We start from the raw sequence: 19689 nt of genomic DNA on the forward strand, positions 1-19689 counted from the left end.
TGAAAACAGATGCATTATCAAAAAATTTGAAAGAGATCTTGATAAACTGTCAAACATGTAAATTAAAAGAGAACATTAAAACTTACACAGGATATATTTTTTCTGGTTTTTTGTCACATAGTTAAAGGAGCTTGACTGTGATAAAAAATCAAATACACTTTATTTAACATAATTAAAGATGAATATAAACAATATAAAAATACCAACAATACCTAGAATTTCATAGATTTTTCATGATAACAGGTATTCTCTCTTATAAATTAAGGTCACATAATTGTTACCATTAAGAACCATGTAAAATTTTTTTCGATAACAACTCTGGTCTCTAGAGCAGTTCTAGTCTAGAAAACTTTCTATAGACTAATATTATGCACGCAATGTGAGAAAGGCATAAGTATGTACGGACGTATGGTAAACATATAACCATTGTGAAAATAACTTTATTTAAACATTCTAAATTATTATTTTAAAAAAGTTTAAAATAATGAGTGGCCTTCTTTCATATTTTAATCGCAGATTTTTTTCAAATGTAAATAGAGCTTTCGAGATCTAAGGCCAAAAACGGCACAACATTTAAAATTGGCGGTCAAAACAAAATAAAAGTGAAAACGTCGTTTATATTCGGATAAAATTCGTCTTGATAACTGGGAAAAGTTATTGACATCAACAGAAGTTTGGCATTTCTATTTAGATGCAAGCCCTTGTGTTAATATCCTAGTAAAAAAATCTGTTAATTTACTGGTTTATTGCGTATAAATAAATAAATGAAACTCCATGTACATGTACAATATTGATGAATACAGCAAATTCTATCCTGCTTTTTTTTATATTTTAAGCAACATGTACTCGGTTTAATTTGCTCTCTAAAATACATAAGATAGCCTGGCGCTTAAAAGATAAGATAAATATATTTTAAAAAGTTTCGATAAGATGATAGGAAAAATCAAAACTTATAAGTTGCGCGTCAACATGATAGAAACCAACTAAAAAATTTTAAGACCAAGTTGGTCGACCATAAAATGGAGACAATTTTGGAACCATCTTTAATTGAAGCCATACTTGCAGAAGGTACTGGCCCAACCCAAAAAACTTAAAAAAATTATCAGAAAAATTTCAGAAGAAGTTTGAGAACTTAAGTTTGGTCTAATAATTTAAAATGATGATAAAATTTTATTTGTTAATGTGATAAGCAAAGCACTCTTTTGTAATTTTATGAGCTGAACTAACGAGCCTTTAAATTTAGGACTCGATATATATTTACAACCGGAGTCTTTAAAATGGTAGTTAAGCATTAAGTTCTTAAAATCTTTGAGCTTTGGGGTTTTTTTGTGTGAAAATCCTCCAAAATCTTTTAAAAAGTTACAGATAGACAATGAATTAAAAAAAAAACCACCAGCTTACTCTATTGGTGGTTGGTAGCTGACTGATAAAGTTTATCATTTTTAAAACACTTTTTTTGCTATTTGCAAATTTTTAATATTCACGATCACGCAGAATACAGTATCTTAAGATTACAGCATCTCAAACTTAATTTACAAGGTAAAGGCGATTAAAAGGTGAAGTTAAATTTAAATTTTTTACTTTTATGCAGATGTTGTACAACTATTAAATTTTGCAAGGCGATTTTTTTTTATTTAATTTTATTTATTTCAAAAAGCTGTATACATCAGTTTTTAATACAATACCTTTTGAATTATAATATGTATTTTACTGATTATCTAGGTTTTTTATTAAAGCATTAGTATCATCTTAGTTTGAATTTTATACCTTTCATCTTTTTATGTTTTTACCACGCAACATGCAATGTAAAAACACCGAACACTCAACATAAAGCATAAAAATATCGAACACACAGCAATGTGAAAATACCGAACACATAATATGAAGTATAAAATACCGAACACATAATATGAAGTATAAAACACACAACACGCAACGTAAAAATTGCCGATTTTGTTGGTCCAAAGTTGTACTTAAAAATATGTGGAGATTTTTTTACTTATAACGGAAGCTAAGCTAATTTTTTAATTAAACAACTTGAGCCGGTTTCAATCTCGTGAAGACCAACAGGTGGGTTCACCCCTTATAAGATATGCTTTGTCTCTGCCCCTCCTTGAGTAGTTTGTATTTGACCATACTATAAAGCAGCAAAGTATTACAAAAACATTGACCTCTTTATTTTAATCATGTTACAAAGATCGTAAAAATTAGTTGGATCATTAAATAAATAGTTAAAACTTATGATCTTTCTTAAAAAAGACCCGTTTAAAAAATTGCTAAATCTTTTAAAAAAATATAGGAATTATAAGTATTGTAAGTTGTTTGTTTTTCAAACTTAAAGTCTGCTTCGTGGTAAAAATATATTTTTTAGATTTTTACAAAAGTCAAACTCGTAAAAAGCATTGCGCATATGCAGTTAATAATATAATGTGCAGTTATTTGATGAGTTGAACATCATTGTTGAAGGTTATGCAGATTTAAATAAAGATAACCAAACGGAAATCTTCATAAATTGATAAAGCGATCAAAAAGATTTGGTCAAATAAAAAAACTGAGATTGGTTGGGTGAGTTGATGTTTGAATAGATTTTCACTAATGTAAAAGATCCTAATCAATGCATATGCAATTACAATAGTTCTTTAATAATGTAAATTGCGTGATCATTAAATCTATTGACAGAAGGAAATGTTTGAATCTTCCTAAATATCTATAGTATAGGGCACTCTCTCTTCCCCTAAATGCTACCGTGATTGTCTGACGGATGTCTGTTTGTCTGACGTATGTCTGACTGTCTGAAATTTGTAAATCGTTTTTTTAACAATAAGAAAATCTCCTTTGTTTGCAGTTTATTTTTTAGCTTTTTGTAGTTAAATTCGATTGATCCACTTACCAATAACAGAAAAAAAAAAAAGATAACACAACAATCGTTTTTCATAAACTGGTTGCTTATCGAACTCGTGAAAAACGCTTCTTTGAAACGAAAGCGTAATACCGTTGACATCATGCAACAAGAATGGATCGAATCAAATTTTCCAATCGAATAAAAATAAAATATGAATCTAATATTATACAAATTCGAAAATCTGTCATTGACAATTTATTTTATTTAATTTTCTGTTCAGATTACATAGATAGAGTAGATTTTCGGCTGATTATCTAATTCTGCCATTATTAAGAGCAAACTATTTCGAAAAAAACAAATCTTTCGAACGTTTTTGAAATCTTAACTTAAACAAGATGAAGAGAATACAAAAGAGCTTGTTTTTCAAAAATTGGTAATTCTTGGTAATAAATTGGAATTGGTAACAAAAATCATTCATAAGAAGATCTTGACATGATATTGAAACTTATTTACCGAAATTTTGGTAACTGTTTCATCTCGATATTTTTATGTATATCTGATTTATTTATTTAGAATTTTCAATTTATCAAAATAAATCTAACTGCCAATAGAGAATGGACTCTTTGTTGATGCTTTTTTGGTAGTCTTCGTGTTAAGGTTGATTTCTATAATGGCGGATTTAAAACCAAACAATTTGTGATGTCACTACTGGAACATATATCTAAACTTAATATGAATTAACGAAATTTGTTTTAATCCAATATGAAGACGCCTGTTAATGCATCTTGCTTCGATTGCGCAAAATTGTAAGAAACTATGTACATTAACGACGGCTGTCGTCCGTTGTTCAAATTTAAACCTTAGATTAGACCGTTTAAGAAAAGGATTGAAAGACACTTGAAAACATCTTTTCACTAAAAAAAAAGAAAAAGAAAAGAAAGACAGTGTAAATGAAGCGAACGAAGCGAATGAAGCGAGTGACGAGTAAGAAGGTTTCATTCAAAAGTTTTGTCTGATTCGTGCGATGAAAATCATTTTTGAATAAAATCTTTTTACGGTTTTTCATGCGATTTATTTCTTTTAAAGTTCTTCTTGTTTTTTTATTGTTCTTACATCTTGGTATCATCTTGTTATCATCTTGAGCCCTGAAGCTCTTAAACATATATAATAAAGTTTTCAATTTGTTTTCGGAAGGAATGTTGTATTGATACAATAATTTTCAGCAGCCAATAACAACCAATAAGAAGGCATTCAGACAGCAATCAAAATGCTTTTCCTACAGATTTAAAAGTATGAATAAATTTGTAAGAAAATTTGAAATTTTTTAACTACTAAAAAATGCGGGTTCTGGCTCATTTTCATTTTTGATCTCCGTTCTGAATTTTTTTGTATAATCGCGGTGTTGAAAATGTTTGACGAGGGTGAGGGGTGGCGAAGACGGCGAGGGTGAGGGGTGGCGATGATGACGATGAGAAAACATTTTTTTCATGACGTGATAAACACGCGTAATGAAAAAATTTAATTTTTGCAAAGGTGTTTAAATCTTGCGAATTAGGCGTAATAATAGGCTTGTCCGAGAAGAAGGTTAAAGCTTCCGGATTGACCGACTTGCGCGTCGCCGGGGTTGAGAGTGACGACGAGCCTTCTTCCGGCTGCGACGCTGGGCATGGAATCTGCTTCTCCAAAATTTCTGTAAGAGGAAATGGTGGTGGTGGATCCGATGGTGGAGTTGGATTGTAACAGCAGTCCAGTCGATGTGTTGTTGAACGAGGATACGTTTGATCCGTTCCAAGAAGACAAATAAAAATCTTCCAATCCAGACGAGGAAAAGATGCATTTGCTGTTACCGTCATATCCAGAAAAAGTAGTGTAATTGTTTGTATTACAAGGTGTCCAAGGACTGAGAACGGTTCCGTTTCCAGGAGGTAAATTGCCGTCGTACATTCTGACTCTCGATTCCCACCAGCTTCCAGAAGCGCCGATGATGTGCATCCTGATGTATTTTAGAAAAACTCCATTTCCTTTTCCATTTGTGTCAAGCAAAACATATTCGTTTCCGTAAGTGGTGTTTAAATATCTGAAGGTCTTGCAGTAAAGTTTGAAAAGAGGGATGGAGGCAGGAATGGAAGTAAGAGTGGAAATGAACGGTTGAATCCAGTAAGTGATTGTAGAGGTATTTTTGTTGACCAATTGGATGCTGATGTTTGTCCTGAACGGCATGTCAAGAGTAAAATATCCTCCCAATGAAGTGTTGCTTAAACGTTGCATCCTTGCAAAGAATTGGCGTAAAAAGGTCCGCCGATGGGAGAAAAAAGCAAGTCGCAAGCAAGTCCAGTGTTGTCCACTCCTATTCCTTCTGTGGTTTCTGAATAATTTCCAACGTTAATCTCGCCATCTGTAAATATTCGAATGAAAACATTTCCAGGAAAGGTTCCACTGAGAGCCAACCATAACCTTCTTAGAACACCAGGTCCGTCCGAGTAAGTAAAAACTGTTGTCGTGGCGGCTGATGCTACTGTTTGCGATTTTAATCCTAAGGACGAAAAGCTTGAATTTGGAACAAGCCCTAAAAAGTTGGATTTTTGTAACAAAATGTCTGCGTAACTTTTTGTCGCGGCGTCTTGCGCGTTTGAAGGGTCGAGCACATTGATCAGTTTATGCGAATTCAAATCCAAGTCCGCTGTGCCAACTGAAGTTCCTCCTCCTGTTGAATGCGTGTCAACGTAATTTTTTGTGGCGGCGTCGTGCGAGTTGGTTGGTTCTGCCAGGTTGATGATTTTTTGAGAGTTAAAATCAATGTCTGCAGTGATGGTGCTTGATCCATCCGTTTTGATATAAACGTTGCTTGTTGAGTCTGCTGTAAGATTTTCTAAATAAGCGCTGAACTCGTTTCTGTTGAATTTGTCAATCATTTTTTAAAAGGGTGAAATTTTTTTTTTTAATTCGCAAGTGATCACCAAAGTGTGTTGACAACGTCTTGAAAGCTGTTTCCCTCTTCACATTTTTTCAAGACGTAAAGACACAAGTGACCGCAATAAGACGTGTTTCCAAATTGAACCCTTTCGCTGTTGTAAAAGACAGGGCTTTTTAAATAATCGACGAGCTCGATGAGAGGGGGTTGAGCGTAAGAGTCAAAGCTGAACTTTGCGTCTCCGTCTTTGTACCAGCACACCCAATGAAATCCTCCAGTGCTCGAATCCATCGTGTTGATAATCCCGCATTCTTTTTTTCTCGGTTTTTTTTGGCAATATGTCTCTGACAAAAACCCCACGAAAATTTTTTATTTTTAGTTTTTTTGCTGCTTCCATCAATTGAAAATTGGTCAAAGCCACGTTCGGTAAAATAACTCCTTCCACATTGATCATTTTGTTCATTTTTTTATTTTGTTCATTTTTTTATTTTGTTCATTTTTTGTCACTCACCTTTTTTCCCGCATTTTTTTGTCACTTACCTTTTTGTCTATTCCTCTGGTTATTCCTCTGGTTATTCCTCTGGCTCTTCCTCTGGCTCTTCCTCTGGCTCTTCCTCTGGCTCTTCCTCTGGCTCTTCCTCTGGCTCTTCCTCTGGCTCTTCCTCTGGCTCTTCCTCTGGCTCTGTCTCTGGACCGAAAAGCTTATCATAATCGATCAAGTTGAAACAAGGTTTATCGACCGAATAAGCAATGCAATCGGGTCTTTTTTTGTAATGACCATAAGCCAACGTGTGTATCCCATCATCCAAAATGATTCTTTTATCATCGTCGGAGCTGAGAGAGGTTTTGTTGATTTCCTCCGTGTAAACGTCATGCAAATGGGATCGGATGACATTCATTTTGTTTAACTTTTCTTTTTTGGTTTCGAGACATTTTTTGTAATCGTCGTATGTGATGTATTTTTCGACAACATATGTTTTCACCCCCTTGCATTTTTTTTCTTGTTTTTCTTGGTGTATTTTGTAAGAGTAAAGTTTTGACCTGAGACCGACAAACTCTTCAATCTGTTTTCCTCCGGTTTCGTCTTTGAACATCCCGATGACCTTTTTGTTTAAACCCACTTTGAGCCCGACGCTTTGAATGGCTGGATGGTTTTTGCTAAAATCGCTCGTGTCGAATTTTTTTTCCACATCGTCGGCAATGTCTTTGTAAAAATCGTCCGTTTTTATTTCATAAACCAGAGAGTCCGTGTCTGTCATTAGAAGCTTTGCGTCACCAGGATATTTTTTTTTTATGTAATCGTATTGGAACTCGAACATTAAGGTTTTGCTCAAATCCAAAATGGACATCCCCAAATAAATTGGTTTGTTGTAAAAAATTTTTGTCCTTTTCATGTGAACGGCAATCAAGTTTTCATCGAAAATCGTGTGCCTGTCGTAATTTGGTTTAGCCGATAATTTTATTGCCTTTTCCTTTTCTGTCACCAGTCTCACGTCCACTCTTTTTTCAAGGTTCTCCATTGTTTTTCCAAACACCGAATTGTTCATCAGCTTGAAAAATTCCTTCTCAAATTCGCTGGTGGCTTTTGTTCTCAATTCGGTGTTGAGGTCGATGTACGGTTTCATCCAATCACGTTGCTCAAATTTTATACCTCGGTGTACCTTTGAAATTTTCATTCCCAATCGTTCGTACAATTTCAGGTTTTCGCAGTGAAGGAAATCATTTTTTTTGTCGTTTAAATTTGGAACGAGCTTATCAACTTTTCCAATTTTCATTCTCTCGGGGGCCAACGGATAATCGTTGTGTTCATCGTGAAGGCTTTCAGGATAATCCAAATCAACCTCCAAAATGCAAGGAACCGATCTCCAATCGGACAGTTCGTCTTCTGTCATCCATTCGAAACCGTGAGTGGGAAGAGGTTTGCACATGGCCCATCCGTACAGGTTGTTGGCGTCCAAGTATTAAATGAATTTTGATGGTTGGCTTGGATCGTAAGAGTCATGTATTTGTTGTTTGATTTTCCATGCCGGTTGGAGATCATGCTGATCCCTCCACGAGCTCCTTTTTGGATCATTCGAAGCATGTCGGGGTCGCTCAACAATTCCAATTTTATTTTTGTCAGTTTCAAACAAGCGTCCCATGCCAACCCGGGAGACGTGTAATACCAGGCTGGGTCGAGCTTGTAATGTTTTATGCAAACGTCCCTGAAATTTTCAAAGACATCGGCCAGAATCAAAACGTCAGACACGTTGTTAAATCGTGGTAATCTCTGAACGTTTTGCATTCAAACAAGTTCCAAACCTTCTGCGTATGCGCGTATTCTTCGTCGCTTATTTCCTTGTGGTTGAGTTTTGAGAAAAACACTTCTTTTGGAGGCAATTGCGTTTCGTGAAACCTATCGAATCCATCCACCCAATTGTAAGGGTACACACCTTTTTTTCGAAGCAAATCAAATTTTTCTCCTTCATAATATTTTGCAAGGTTTTTGAACTCTTCTGGTTGTAAATTTTTTGACAAAGCATCCAAACCGATGGAAAGGAATTTAAAACTGTCGATGAACCTCAATTCAATTTTTTTTCTTTTGTTTTTCCGTCTTTCCCAATGTACTCTCCCACCGTGATTTTTTTTGAGAAGCTGATGTATTTTTCCTCGTTGCATGGGATGCAGGTTATTTCTCCTCCCAATTTTTTTATAAACAAATGACTGTCGTAACCCGACAAATTGTGAAAAACGACAGGAACAAATTTTGGGACTTTGTATTTTAAATTGCATTCGTTGTGGGCCGCTCCTCGATATTTTCCAGTAAAATGGCAGTGATCGCGCACCTTTTCTGTATCGAGAATTTTTTCTTCGCAAATGAAATTATTTTCATCGTCCTTTGTGAAAAACATATTTTTTCTCTCGATTTTTCCAAAGACTTTTTTTATTGCTTTTTCCAAGCTGTCGACAAAATATTCACCAATGTCGTCGTCCTCGCTTTCCGACGCGAAAATTGTGGGTCCTCTGTTGTTAATGGTTTCGTCAAAACATTTGATGTAAAAGGCAAAGGAGCTCGGAGCGTGACTTTGAAACTTTTTGGTGTACGACTGGTCTGGATTTTGTTCGCACGAGTCCATCGGTTTGACAAAGCTTTCAAAATCCGCGTAAACGATGAATGGAACCCTCATCGACCTTTCTATGTGCCCAAATTTCATGAACGAATTTTTGGAGGAAGATCCATTCGTGTCGCGCTGTGCTCTCTGCAATAGGTAGAATGTTTTGAAAGGTCCTCCTCGCTTTTCATCCCCTGCAAGCAGTTTCTGCAAAAATATTTTTTTACGTTTCTTTTGGATGCTTGTGATGAAATGAGTCGACTCAGATTTTTTATCAGACAATAATGGTTTTTTTTTTCGTCTGAAACAAGCAGCAAATCTATTTCATGTTTTCTGTTCAAGCATTTCGATATTTACAAAGGGTGTATGGATTTTTTTTCGTAACCAAAAACGTTGACGCTTATTTCTGGATTATTTTTTTCAAATTTTTTGATTTGATCGAGTTTGACAGGAAAATCAATCCCTTCCCAATTTATTTTTTTTGAGTTTTCGATCAAGTCTTTGTCAATCCTTTCTCCGTGTTTTTCTTTCATGTTCAATGCCCTTGTAACGCACCACTTGAAACATTCGTTGTCTTCGTTCTCCATGTTGATGATTGCTTTTTTTCTTGCCAAAAAGTCGTCGAGAGGGATATACGACCGGCCACCGATGGGTCTGTTGTCAATTAAATTGATGTCCATTTTCAAGATGGCGGACACTGTGCAATTCGAGCCCATTTTGTTGTATTTTTCCATGTTTTCCAGGATCTCATCTTTTGCTTTTTCGTAAAATTCTCCCAAATCCGTCGACTCCAAAATAATCCCAGCCTTTGACAAAAAAGGAACAGTTCGATGCACCTCCTCTCCCGTAGTAAGGCTGACGCTCTCCATATCGATAGTCAAAGCAAGGCTCGCTTTTTTGTTTTTATTCTCTTGAAGAATTTTTATCGCTCCATCTTTCGCCAAATCTAAAAAGGCAGAAGCGTCCTTTTGGGTTCCTTTGACTTGATGCGAAAATTGTTTTGCAACATACTTCAGAGCGTGATCGGTCAAATGAAAATGAATGAGGGGTTTGTAAACTGCTTCGTGCACAATTGATTTGAGGACTGTTGATTTAAGAGAGTCTACTTTTTTTTTCACTTCATTCCCCACATTGCTTATTGTTCTCTTTACCGACTCTGGAACATACGGATCAACAAACTCAAGCAAGCTGTTGAAACTGTTGACAACCACATTTGTCACAGACGTCGTAAACCTTGAAAAAACTCCAGGAGTCATCACAGGAGACGAATCTGGAACAGGATTGTCAAAGATATAACGTGACGGCTCTGGAACAGTTGCAACGGCAAAACGCGGAACAGGATCCGGTCTCGAAACTGGGCTTTGAGCAATCGAACGAGGAGCAGGAACAATTGACCTCGCATCTGTCGTCCGTCTACGAGATACAGGATGAGGACCAATGACAGGTCTTGTTGTTTTTATTGCCTCAACGAGCTGTTCCCTGGTCATTTTTGAAAAACCTTTTATCGCTCGGTCTTTTGCCTGACTTTTCAATGTTGCCATTGAAACTTTTTTTTCTTTGACAGTTTTGCTTTCCATTTTTTTATTGCCAAGAAAATTATTTAACTCAAAATCAATTTTTTTGGTTTTTCCGATTTTTCGCATTTTGTTTTCCATTTTTATTATGCCAAGAAAATTTTTTTTCAAAATCAATTTTTTTCCGAGAATTTTTTTCAATTCTTTTTTTCCGAGAATTGAAAATTTTTTTTTCGGACTTGGAGATTTTTTCAATTAAAAAACATTAAGCATCAGGAGCGCACACTCTACGTCTATCTTTACGGAGACCTTTTTACAACGCTTTAATCTTTAATTCCTGTCGTTGCTCTTCTTCTTCTTCTTCTTCCAACCTTTCTATCATTATTCTCATTTCTCCAGTTAATGTTACAATTTCTCCAGTTAATGTTCCAATTTCTGTCTTCACCCGTCTTTCTATCAGTCTTCTCATTTCTTCAGTTAATGTTCCAATTTCTGCCTCCACCCGTCTTTCTATCAGTCTTATCACTTCTTCAATCCTTCTTTCATTCGTTTCACCCATCTTTTTTATTGCCAAGAAAATTATTTAACTCAAAATCAATTTTTTTTCGGACTTGGAGTTTTTTTTCTGTTTTCGAGTTTTTCTGAACCTAAAATGTCAATCCTTATTCCATTTTCCACTTTTCCATCTCGACGCTCCAAATATCTCCAGCCATGCCCCGTCTTTTTCATCACTTTGTAAAGGGATCCGTATTCAACCACCTCCCCTGTTTCAACGTTGGTCGTTTTCACAGACACAGGTTTTTTTCGAATCGAACCAAGCCTCTCGTATTTTGGGTCGATCGGTTTTTTCGCATTTTCCGTTTGCGTTTTTATTTCTTTTTTTGGTCGACCCACCGACTTGCATTCTTTTGCACCTTCCAAAAGCGAATCTTTGCTCACGAGATTGTTCTCAACCGCAATCATCATCAAGGTCAACAAATTGTTTGATGTTTTTGTGACACCATTTTCTCTCAGCAAATTTTTCAGATAATTTTTTGTTAGTCTCATGTTTTATTTTTTAAAAAGAAAAAAATTTTTTAAATCAATTTTTGTCAAGAATCTCATGACGCTTAATAAACAGCGTTCATGTTGGTTCCGTCTGAAACAAATTGGATCAATTTGTCGGAAATGATCACTGCGAAAATAACGGTGCTTTCTGGCACTGCTGTTCGGAATTTTAGGTTGACAACCAATTCGGCCGTTTCGGAAACAACTCTTTCCTTTTGCTTGCTGATGTCGACAAAAAACAACGGAAACAAATTTTTATATTCAAGCAGAGACAAACCTGATTGACAAACAAGCTCGTTTGTGCCATAATATTTTTCGTCAAAAGTGAACGCGTCGGAATGGGCCATAACCACTTTCTTTTCTCCAAAATTCAAGTCGTAATTGTGGTTTAGATATTTAATCTAATTGACGGTCACAAAAAAATTGTTGATATCGCAATGATCGAATACGGCAGGATTTGCGGTTTGACTGGAACCTCTGTTTGTCTGAAGACCGAACACGATATATCTCGGAACGCTTTTGTCAGTAATTCTTCCAAGGGTCCAAGTGAATTCTGTTAGACCAGCGGGAATGGCTTGCCTTTCGACTTTGTTTGCTTTGTAAGCCACTGGAACGGAGATTTTCTTTGCCATTAGATTCAAAAATTCGGATTTTTTCAAAACATCCAGCTCAATTCGAGGCATGAAGAGTCGGAATTTTTTGATGTCGATCATTCCTGCGGTAACAGTTCCGGCTCTGTAAATGGCGTCATCGTATTCTTTTTTTGTAAAGGTGATCGTTTGTCTGAATCCGTAAACAGCTTTGTCATATGTTTCGCAAAAACCAAAAATGTGTTTTAAAGGCACCCTAAAAGAAAATGCACCAATGGATGTGGTGTCTGCAAACAAGTGGTCTCGCCTGACGATGAACCCCGCGTTTCCAGTTGCGTTTGAGGTGTCTTTATACCACATTTGCTTCAAACCATCAGCCAGCTGAAAACCGAAAGGATATTTTAGCAATCCAAGCATGGTTGTTCCCTGTCCTGGATACATGACTCTTTCCACTTGCTGTCCTGATAAGTCGTAAGTGACGTCACTGAACAAATACATGATGGCGTTGTTCACCAAGGCAATGTTGTCTGCTGCCGCGTAAGCAGTTCCGTCCGTTTTTTTCAGAACTCCTTCAACGAGGATGTATGCCTCAGACGGAAGTGTCTGCACAGACTGGCAATCAATCTCAAAAACGATTGATCCTGAAGAATTTAAATCGAGATTCGTTGGAAAGTACTCGAAAAAATCAACTTTTTCAATGCCGGTGTCGTAGACAGGCTTTTCGTTCAATTATTAATCTGTCGGTGTTTATCATTTTTTTAAAATGAGAAAAAAATTCTTATGTCATTTTTGATTCGTCAAAAAAATCACGCAATCAAAAGCCCGCTCCCCATTTTGACCAGATCTTGGATTCTGGAAGCGTTCTTTTTTGTCATTTTCTTTTTTGCTTGAATGGACGAACCAAACATTTTTTTATGCAGCTCTTCCATCGGATTAATAGATTCATATTGCTTTGCTGCTTCGTTCAAAATCGTGCTGGCCAATTGGTTTGGATTCACCGTCCCTGTCTTGGCGTAAACTTTTTCAATCGCTTTTTTCCCTTTGTCGATGGCAACGTCTCTGGCGGTTGATATGGCAGAAGAGGCCAATTCTTTTCCGGCAGATCTGGCGGCGGTGATCGCTTCTCTTCCAATGCTGCTTTCCTCAATAAATGAAGAGATGACTTTGATGCGTTTGAAGCTATCATTCTCCTCAAAAAATTTTTAAACGTGTCAACAATCCTTCCTCCTCCGACAACGTTCTTTTTTAAATATCTTCTGTTGTTCACAATGAGCATTTTTTTAAAATGAGAAAATATTTTTTTTAATTCGTGTTTCACGACTCGATGTATTTTTGAATCGATCGGTATTCCTCTTTGTTTATTTCACCCTGCCTCAAAAGCTCGTCACAAATGGCAATAGCTTCGTTTCTCGATGCAATATTTCCAGCATGACCAGCGGCGATGCTCAAACTTAGTCTTTGAACAAGCGCATTTGGATCGCTCGGGAGAATGATTACTCCGCGACCTTTTGTTCCCCTCGTTTTTGTGTAATTTTTTTCCCAAAATTTTGAAACAATACTCTCCCACTTTTTACTTCTCGAAGCTTTTGGTATGGTTGGCTTCCCTTCTCTCTCCATTGCATGCGTTTTGACCAGTATTTTTTCATAATTTTTCAAGTCCTCGTTTGTTACCTTTGTCATATCAGGTCTGGATCTTGTGATCAGCTCCCAAAAACCTAAAGTATCCTCATACTTTTCTCCATCAATAATGATGTCGTTATTTTCGATAAAAATTTCTTTGTCTCCAATAAACATTTTTCCGTGTTCTTTTGCGTGGATTCCAAACACTCTGTCTGCAACAGCTGCTTTAGCTGCGTATTTTGACAAATAATCCAAAGCAGTATTTCCAACATTCATTTTTTTAAAAGACGTCTCGCTTTCTGGGTAAGTCAAAGCCAGTGGAGTGTTTCCATCCTCTTTGTATGCGATGCTCTTTATCTCGTTTTTCACTTTTTCGTTGCTCTCGATCAACGGTTGAAAAAACTTGGACAAATCAGTCTGATAATTTGCATCTGAAACGTTCCGGTTAAGGCTCTCATTGTATAGCTTCTCCCTGTTGGCCATGTAATTTTTCACAATCTCATCTCTCTTTTTTGGGTCTTGTATTTTAAAGAAGGACATTTTTTAAAATACTGAGAAAAAAAACTTAAACGAAAACGAAAACTCGTTTGCGTTTGCGCTCATTTTCCTTTTTTGTAAAGGTTATTAAATGCTTGAATGGCTTCTTCTCTTCCTTTTCGAATCAGTGACTCTTTAGTCAATTCGTCAATGCTGCTTTTTGCTTTTGTTCGGATTTCTTCGGTCATGGTTTTAAATTTTTGAAGCTCGCTGAGGATAAGTTCGTATTCGGAATCGCTCACAAACCCGTCCATGAGCGATTTTGAAATGTGATCGCTAATTGTGTTCAATTTTGACTCGGAAAGAACCTTTAATTTTTCGTGCTTTTTAGCCTTTATCATCATTTTTTTGTTTTGATGGTTTCCAAAAATGGACAAAGCACCCATTCCAACCGCAATCCCCTCGCACGCAATAGAAACTGGGGTGGCAACGACGGTTGACAAAAGTGCAATACCTGTAATCCCCAAACCAATGCACACCGTTTGCAATCCATCGTCTACGAAACGAATAATTTTTGACACTCGATGATATTTTTTGCTCAAAGCCATTCTTTTCACTTTTTCATCCTCCATTTCTTTTTGGATCGTTCCTATTTTTTGAAGGCGGTAAACGTGGGCTCCATCGGTTGGTGCTGTTGGAAGAACTGGATAAATTTTTCCAGTGTTTTTTATTATCTCCATCTTTTTAACAAAGACAGATTTTTTTAATTCGAATCGATGTGAATTATTTTGCAAAGCTTTTCGCCTTTTTTGACTATGATGTCATTAGTACTGTTGTTGTGCACATCCAAAATGACGTCATCCACAGGCTCTGAAAAAATCGCATCATTTTTGAAAAAGTTTAATTGGTCACTCATTTTGTTCATCAAAGTGACGACAGCAATTCCTTTGTCAAAACTCAATCCAACGGACAACAATATTGGCGTGGAAGAAAGAGCAGAAAATTTAATGTCTTTCTGAGCAAAAATCTCATGATGACCGTTTATGTTATAATAATTTGGATGATCCAAATCTTTTTTTGCCACAACAATATTTTGCAATGTCTTTTTTTTCAGGTTTTTGATTGTCTCCACCAAATTTTCCAGCTCTTTGATCCTGTCCACCAAGTTTTCAAAATTTTTGGTTCGATCCGACTCTTTGAATCTCTCCAACTCTTTTATCCTCTCATCCATGTGTCCCAAATACATTTTCGAGATCTCCAAACTCGAATCGACATGTTTTTCTGCCGAGGAAATGTTTTTATAAAACTTGTGAGGGGCATGCATTTTTTAATATGAAAAGAAAATGTTTTAACTCATTTTATATTCATTTTTTTTCTTCGTGTTTTCACATTTCTTCTCCTGATTTAGACTCATTCATAATAACAAAGTGCAACGGCGTCCAATTTTTTTCATCTCGCGCGTTTATATCGGCTCCGTTTTCAAATAAAATTTTCATGACGTCAAGATGGCCGTTTTGGGATGCTAAGTGCAGCGGTGTTTGTTTTTTTTCATCTCGCGCGTTGACATCGGCTCCGTTTTGCAAGAGCAATTGAACGATTTTGAGATGACCGTTTTGAGAGGCGATGATGCTTTGAACAGAAGGCGCGTTTTTTGCGATGACCACTTCGGAAATCCTAACCTGAATGGACTCGATCTGCGCTCCAACAAAAACACCTTCAATTTTCAAAGAGGCAACGGCGTAACACTTTTGTCGAACATATCCCAAAGGATCTGTTTTTACCAGCTTTTTGTTCTCCTTTTTGAAAAACAAAGAAGAAACCTCAATGTTTTTTTCGCTTTTCTTTGTAAACAATTTTCCGAAAAAAATGGGCGATGCATGTGGCGACGTCGTCGCAGATTTGTTTTTAAAAATGGACAGATCCTCTGTCGTTATTTTCTTCGTTCTTCCTCCTTTTTTCAAAATTGGAATCATTTCCTTGACTTTTTCGCGAAGAAATTTTGATATTTTTTCAGTCACCTCGATAAACTTTTTTTCTTTTTCACTCATTCCATTTTTTTCATTGAAACCGAGAAAGGACATGGAATATCCCTCCAGCTCGTTCGTTCCAAAACTGCAGTTCTCAAACACACCCAGAGAAAACAAAACGGGGGTTCTTAAAATAAAAGATCCTTTTCCAGAGGGGTATTCATAAAAAAGCGGAATCTTTTGGTACTGAATTGGTTTGGTTGCGGAATAAATCTCTCCAACCGATAATTTGCTCTCGTCAAAATTTTCAATCGTCACGAAATTCATCTTTTTTATATGAAAAGAAAATTTTTTTAACTCATTTTTTTCAAACGGATCAATTCATTTTTGTCCACCCATGAGTTGAACGAGTCTGGATATCCTTTCCATTTGACCAGTGATTTGCTTTTTGTTCTGCGAACTATTTTTTCAATCCTGAATATGCTCTGATCCGTCTTTTGCATCTCCTGCTCGTAAAAAGTGCCTTGAATGTCTTCACCTTTTACGCGATTTTATACGTGGTTGGATCCGTTCGCTGAACTTTTGACACGGTAAAAACCTTCTCGGTCCATCTCGGCGTGTACCCTTTTTCAAAATTGGTCTTCTTTTTTGTGATCCTCACTTTGTCACCCATTAAAAATTTCGGCTCTGGTCTTTCTTTTTGCATCTTTCCATTCAGGTTCATCCAGACAATATTTTTATTTTTTTCCTCGCTGGCCTCAATTGGAGTCATTTTTATGGACGAGTGCTTTGTGCTGTTGTAATTTTTCACCATTTCGTCCAAAACGTCAATGTATTTATTGGTGCTGTTGGCTGAAAAATATTTAAATATTTTTTCTTTCATCGTTCTGTTCCATCGCTCGACAACACAGCTTTTTTCCTCGTTTTCAGTGGAATATAATTGAACACCCAGCGCTTTCACGTGCTTGTTGTAAAATTCTTTTCCTTTGTCCACCCACATTTTTTCACATTTTCTTTCACCAAAAATTTTTTTCAACGCTTCAGCCACTTCAAGTCCCGTTTTGCTTTTCAACGGAACGATCCACCCATACTTTGAAAACACATCTATCACCATGAGCAAATATTTTACGCCCTTGTTGAATTTTAAAAACGATTGCATGTCAACCAAATCGACAGCCCATATTTCATCAATGTCGTTCACAAACACTTTTCTTTTTTTAAAATGGCGAATGACCGGTTTGTGAAGCTCTTCTGCAAGCTGATCCGTCCATTTTAAACTTGAAAGATTTTTTTTTTTTTAGATCCTTCAGATCCATGGAAAATCTTCGATTTTTTAGCAGAGACACCCAGTCCGAATTTGGCTTTGGCTTTGATGATGGGCGCAATAAGCTTTCTTTCGTTTATTTCTTTTTGAGTGGGGTTTGGAATGGAGTTCATTTCTTCAAGCATCATTTGATCTGCCAAATTTCTGCTTTGAACGTCGTTTAAATATTTATAAGGCAGATCGTGGTGGTACGCCGCATTGTCCACTCGGTCCACCGGTTTGCTCCACTCTTGGTACATGTCGGTGGATGTAAGCCTTTTGTCCAGGTTTGTGCCAGGCCCTGCAAAATTCATTCTTGGAATGTGCATCTCTCCTGGAAATTTTGCCCACGGAAGCTTTATTTTTTTTGAAAAATTGTTGATCGATTCGACCAAGTCTCCCCCTTTTGCCGTCGAAGAAACAAACATGCATTTGGTCGTTCCACAAGAGTCGCAAGTCCCTTTGATCATATTTCGATTATTTTTTGTCCTCTCGTTTCTCATGTGAATGGTTTCGGTTTCTCTTTTGCATTTGATGCAGTACATTTTATTTTAAAAAAAAATATTTTTTTAATTAAAAAATGGAAGTGACCGATTTGTCATGGAATATTGGAAAAAACAAAAGGGACAATAACGAGCTTTTACCAAGAAGCATTCGTGGGATCATCGTTGGAAAGTCCGGTTGCGGAAAAACAACCTTGCTTCTCAATTTACTGCTCAAACCTGGATGGTTGGATTATAACCACTTGCAGGTCTTTGGCAAATCTCTTTTCCAACCCGAGTACCAAATACTCAAAAAAGCCTTTGAGAAAAGTTTACAAAAAAAAAAAATTCTCGATTTGTTCAAGGTACAAAAAGAAATTGAAAGATTAAACCTAAACCCTGAATGCGTCATCAACGACCTTTCAAAAAATTATTCCAAAACCGAGGACATGGAGTGTCAATTTTTCGAAACGGATGATGATGTTCCAAATCCAAAAGATCTCGATAAAACCAAAAACAATTTGATGATATTTGACGATCTGCAACTCTCCAAACAAAACAAATGCGAAACATATTATGTGCTGGGAAGACACTCCAACGTCGACTGCTTTTACCTTGCTCAAAACTATTTCATGGTCCCAAGAGAAACCATACGAACAAATGCCAACTTTATTTGCCTCTTTCCTCAAGAAGAAAATGACATCGATATCATTTATAGAGACCGCGTTTCGATCGACATGAAGAAAGAAGAATTTAAAAATTTCTGCCAATACTGCTGGTCTCAACCCCACGGATTTGTAGTCATTGATCTGACCTCAAAAAAATACAATGGAAAATATCGAAGCGGCTTTGACGAATTTTACTTTCCAAAAGAAGCCATTTAAAAAATTTTTTCACCCATTAAAAAAATGTCAGGCATAATCATCGATGTGGATGGAACATCCAACATAATAGAAACAGAATTTTTGGACAAAATCGTTTTTGAAAAAGAAAAAAAATATGAGATGGCTTTTCTCGGTCTTGAGACGTACAACAGCTTTCCAAACATCACCAGCAAAAACAATTCTTTCCGGTACAGCATGACCAACGGTGCCATTTGGGAAAACGTCACCATTCCAGAAGGAAGTTACGACATTATCGACATCAACAATTATTTGCAAAAAACCGTCTCAAACACAATCAAAAATTATGCGTCTCAAAGCGCAAGCTACGTCACCGCAAATAAAATCAGCTACTCACCAGAAAACATCAAGATTGGATCCAATTCAAACACTTTAAAATCAACCATCAAACTTGGATTGAACTATTTGATGGATTTGAACGTGGAAAACAGCATCGCCTACCTTTTGGGCTTCACAAAAAGACAATTAGACTCCAATTCCGAATACGAGTCCGACGACATTGTCAGAATTACGAACGTCAACACGATCAGAATCGTCAACAACGTTATCGGGTCGGCATACATCAACGGCTCGCAATTAAATTGCATCTACTCCTTTTACCCCTCTGTGGGTTCTGGCTTTAAAATCATCGAAAGACCCACCCATTTGGTTTACCTCCCTGTCAAAGTACCAGAAATTTCCACGATGATCACACGCGTTGTCGATCAAAACGGTAATCTAATCGACTTTCGCGGCGAGGACATCACGATCCGTTATCACATTCGAGAAGTGAAATAAATATTTTTTCCAGCATTTTAAAAATGAGCAATTACATTCGTGTCAAATTAATTGTGTCCCAGGGACAGATCGATAAAATAAAAAAATCAATCATTGAAGGAAAACCCGCGAGCATCCGTATTTCAAAAGATAATCTTCACGGAAACGACGTTTTACTTTTAACAG

General features: G+C 36.6%; 3 protein-coding genes across 3 annotated transcripts; all 3 read right to left on the bottom strand.

Moving 5' to 3' along the window:
- Window positions 1-6325: 6325 nt before the first annotated feature.
- On the bottom strand, window positions 6326-7102 carry LOC149878707 (uncharacterized). Its single transcript, XM_090072063.1, has one exon. The coding sequence runs from the start codon at window positions 7100-7102 to the stop codon at window positions 6326-6328; it is 777 nt and encodes a 258-aa protein (XP_089928189.1).
- Window positions 7103-11807: 4705 nt separating this feature from the next.
- LOC149878708 (uncharacterized) lies at window positions 11808-12494 on the bottom strand. The gene has a single exon (XM_090072064.1). It carries the CDS (start codon window positions 12492-12494, stop codon window positions 11808-11810), a length of 687 nt encoding a protein of 228 aa, XP_089928190.1.
- An 816-nt stretch (window positions 12495-13310) lies between these two features.
- LOC149878709 (uncharacterized) lies at window positions 13311-14156 on the bottom strand. Its single transcript, XM_090072065.1, has one exon. It carries the CDS (start codon window positions 14154-14156, stop codon window positions 13311-13313), a length of 846 nt encoding a protein of 281 aa, XP_089928191.1.
- Between the last annotated feature and the right edge of the window lie 5533 nt (window positions 14157-19689).

Source organism: Hydra viridissima, unplaced genomic scaffold (genome assembly GCF_058129835.1).
Source record: "Hydra viridissima isolate aposymbiotic clone 2 unplaced genomic scaffold, HvirCarnegie_v1 scaffold_14, whole genome shotgun sequence".
Classification (NCBI taxonomy): Eukaryota; Metazoa; Cnidaria; class Hydrozoa; order Anthoathecata; family Hydridae; genus Hydra; species Hydra viridissima.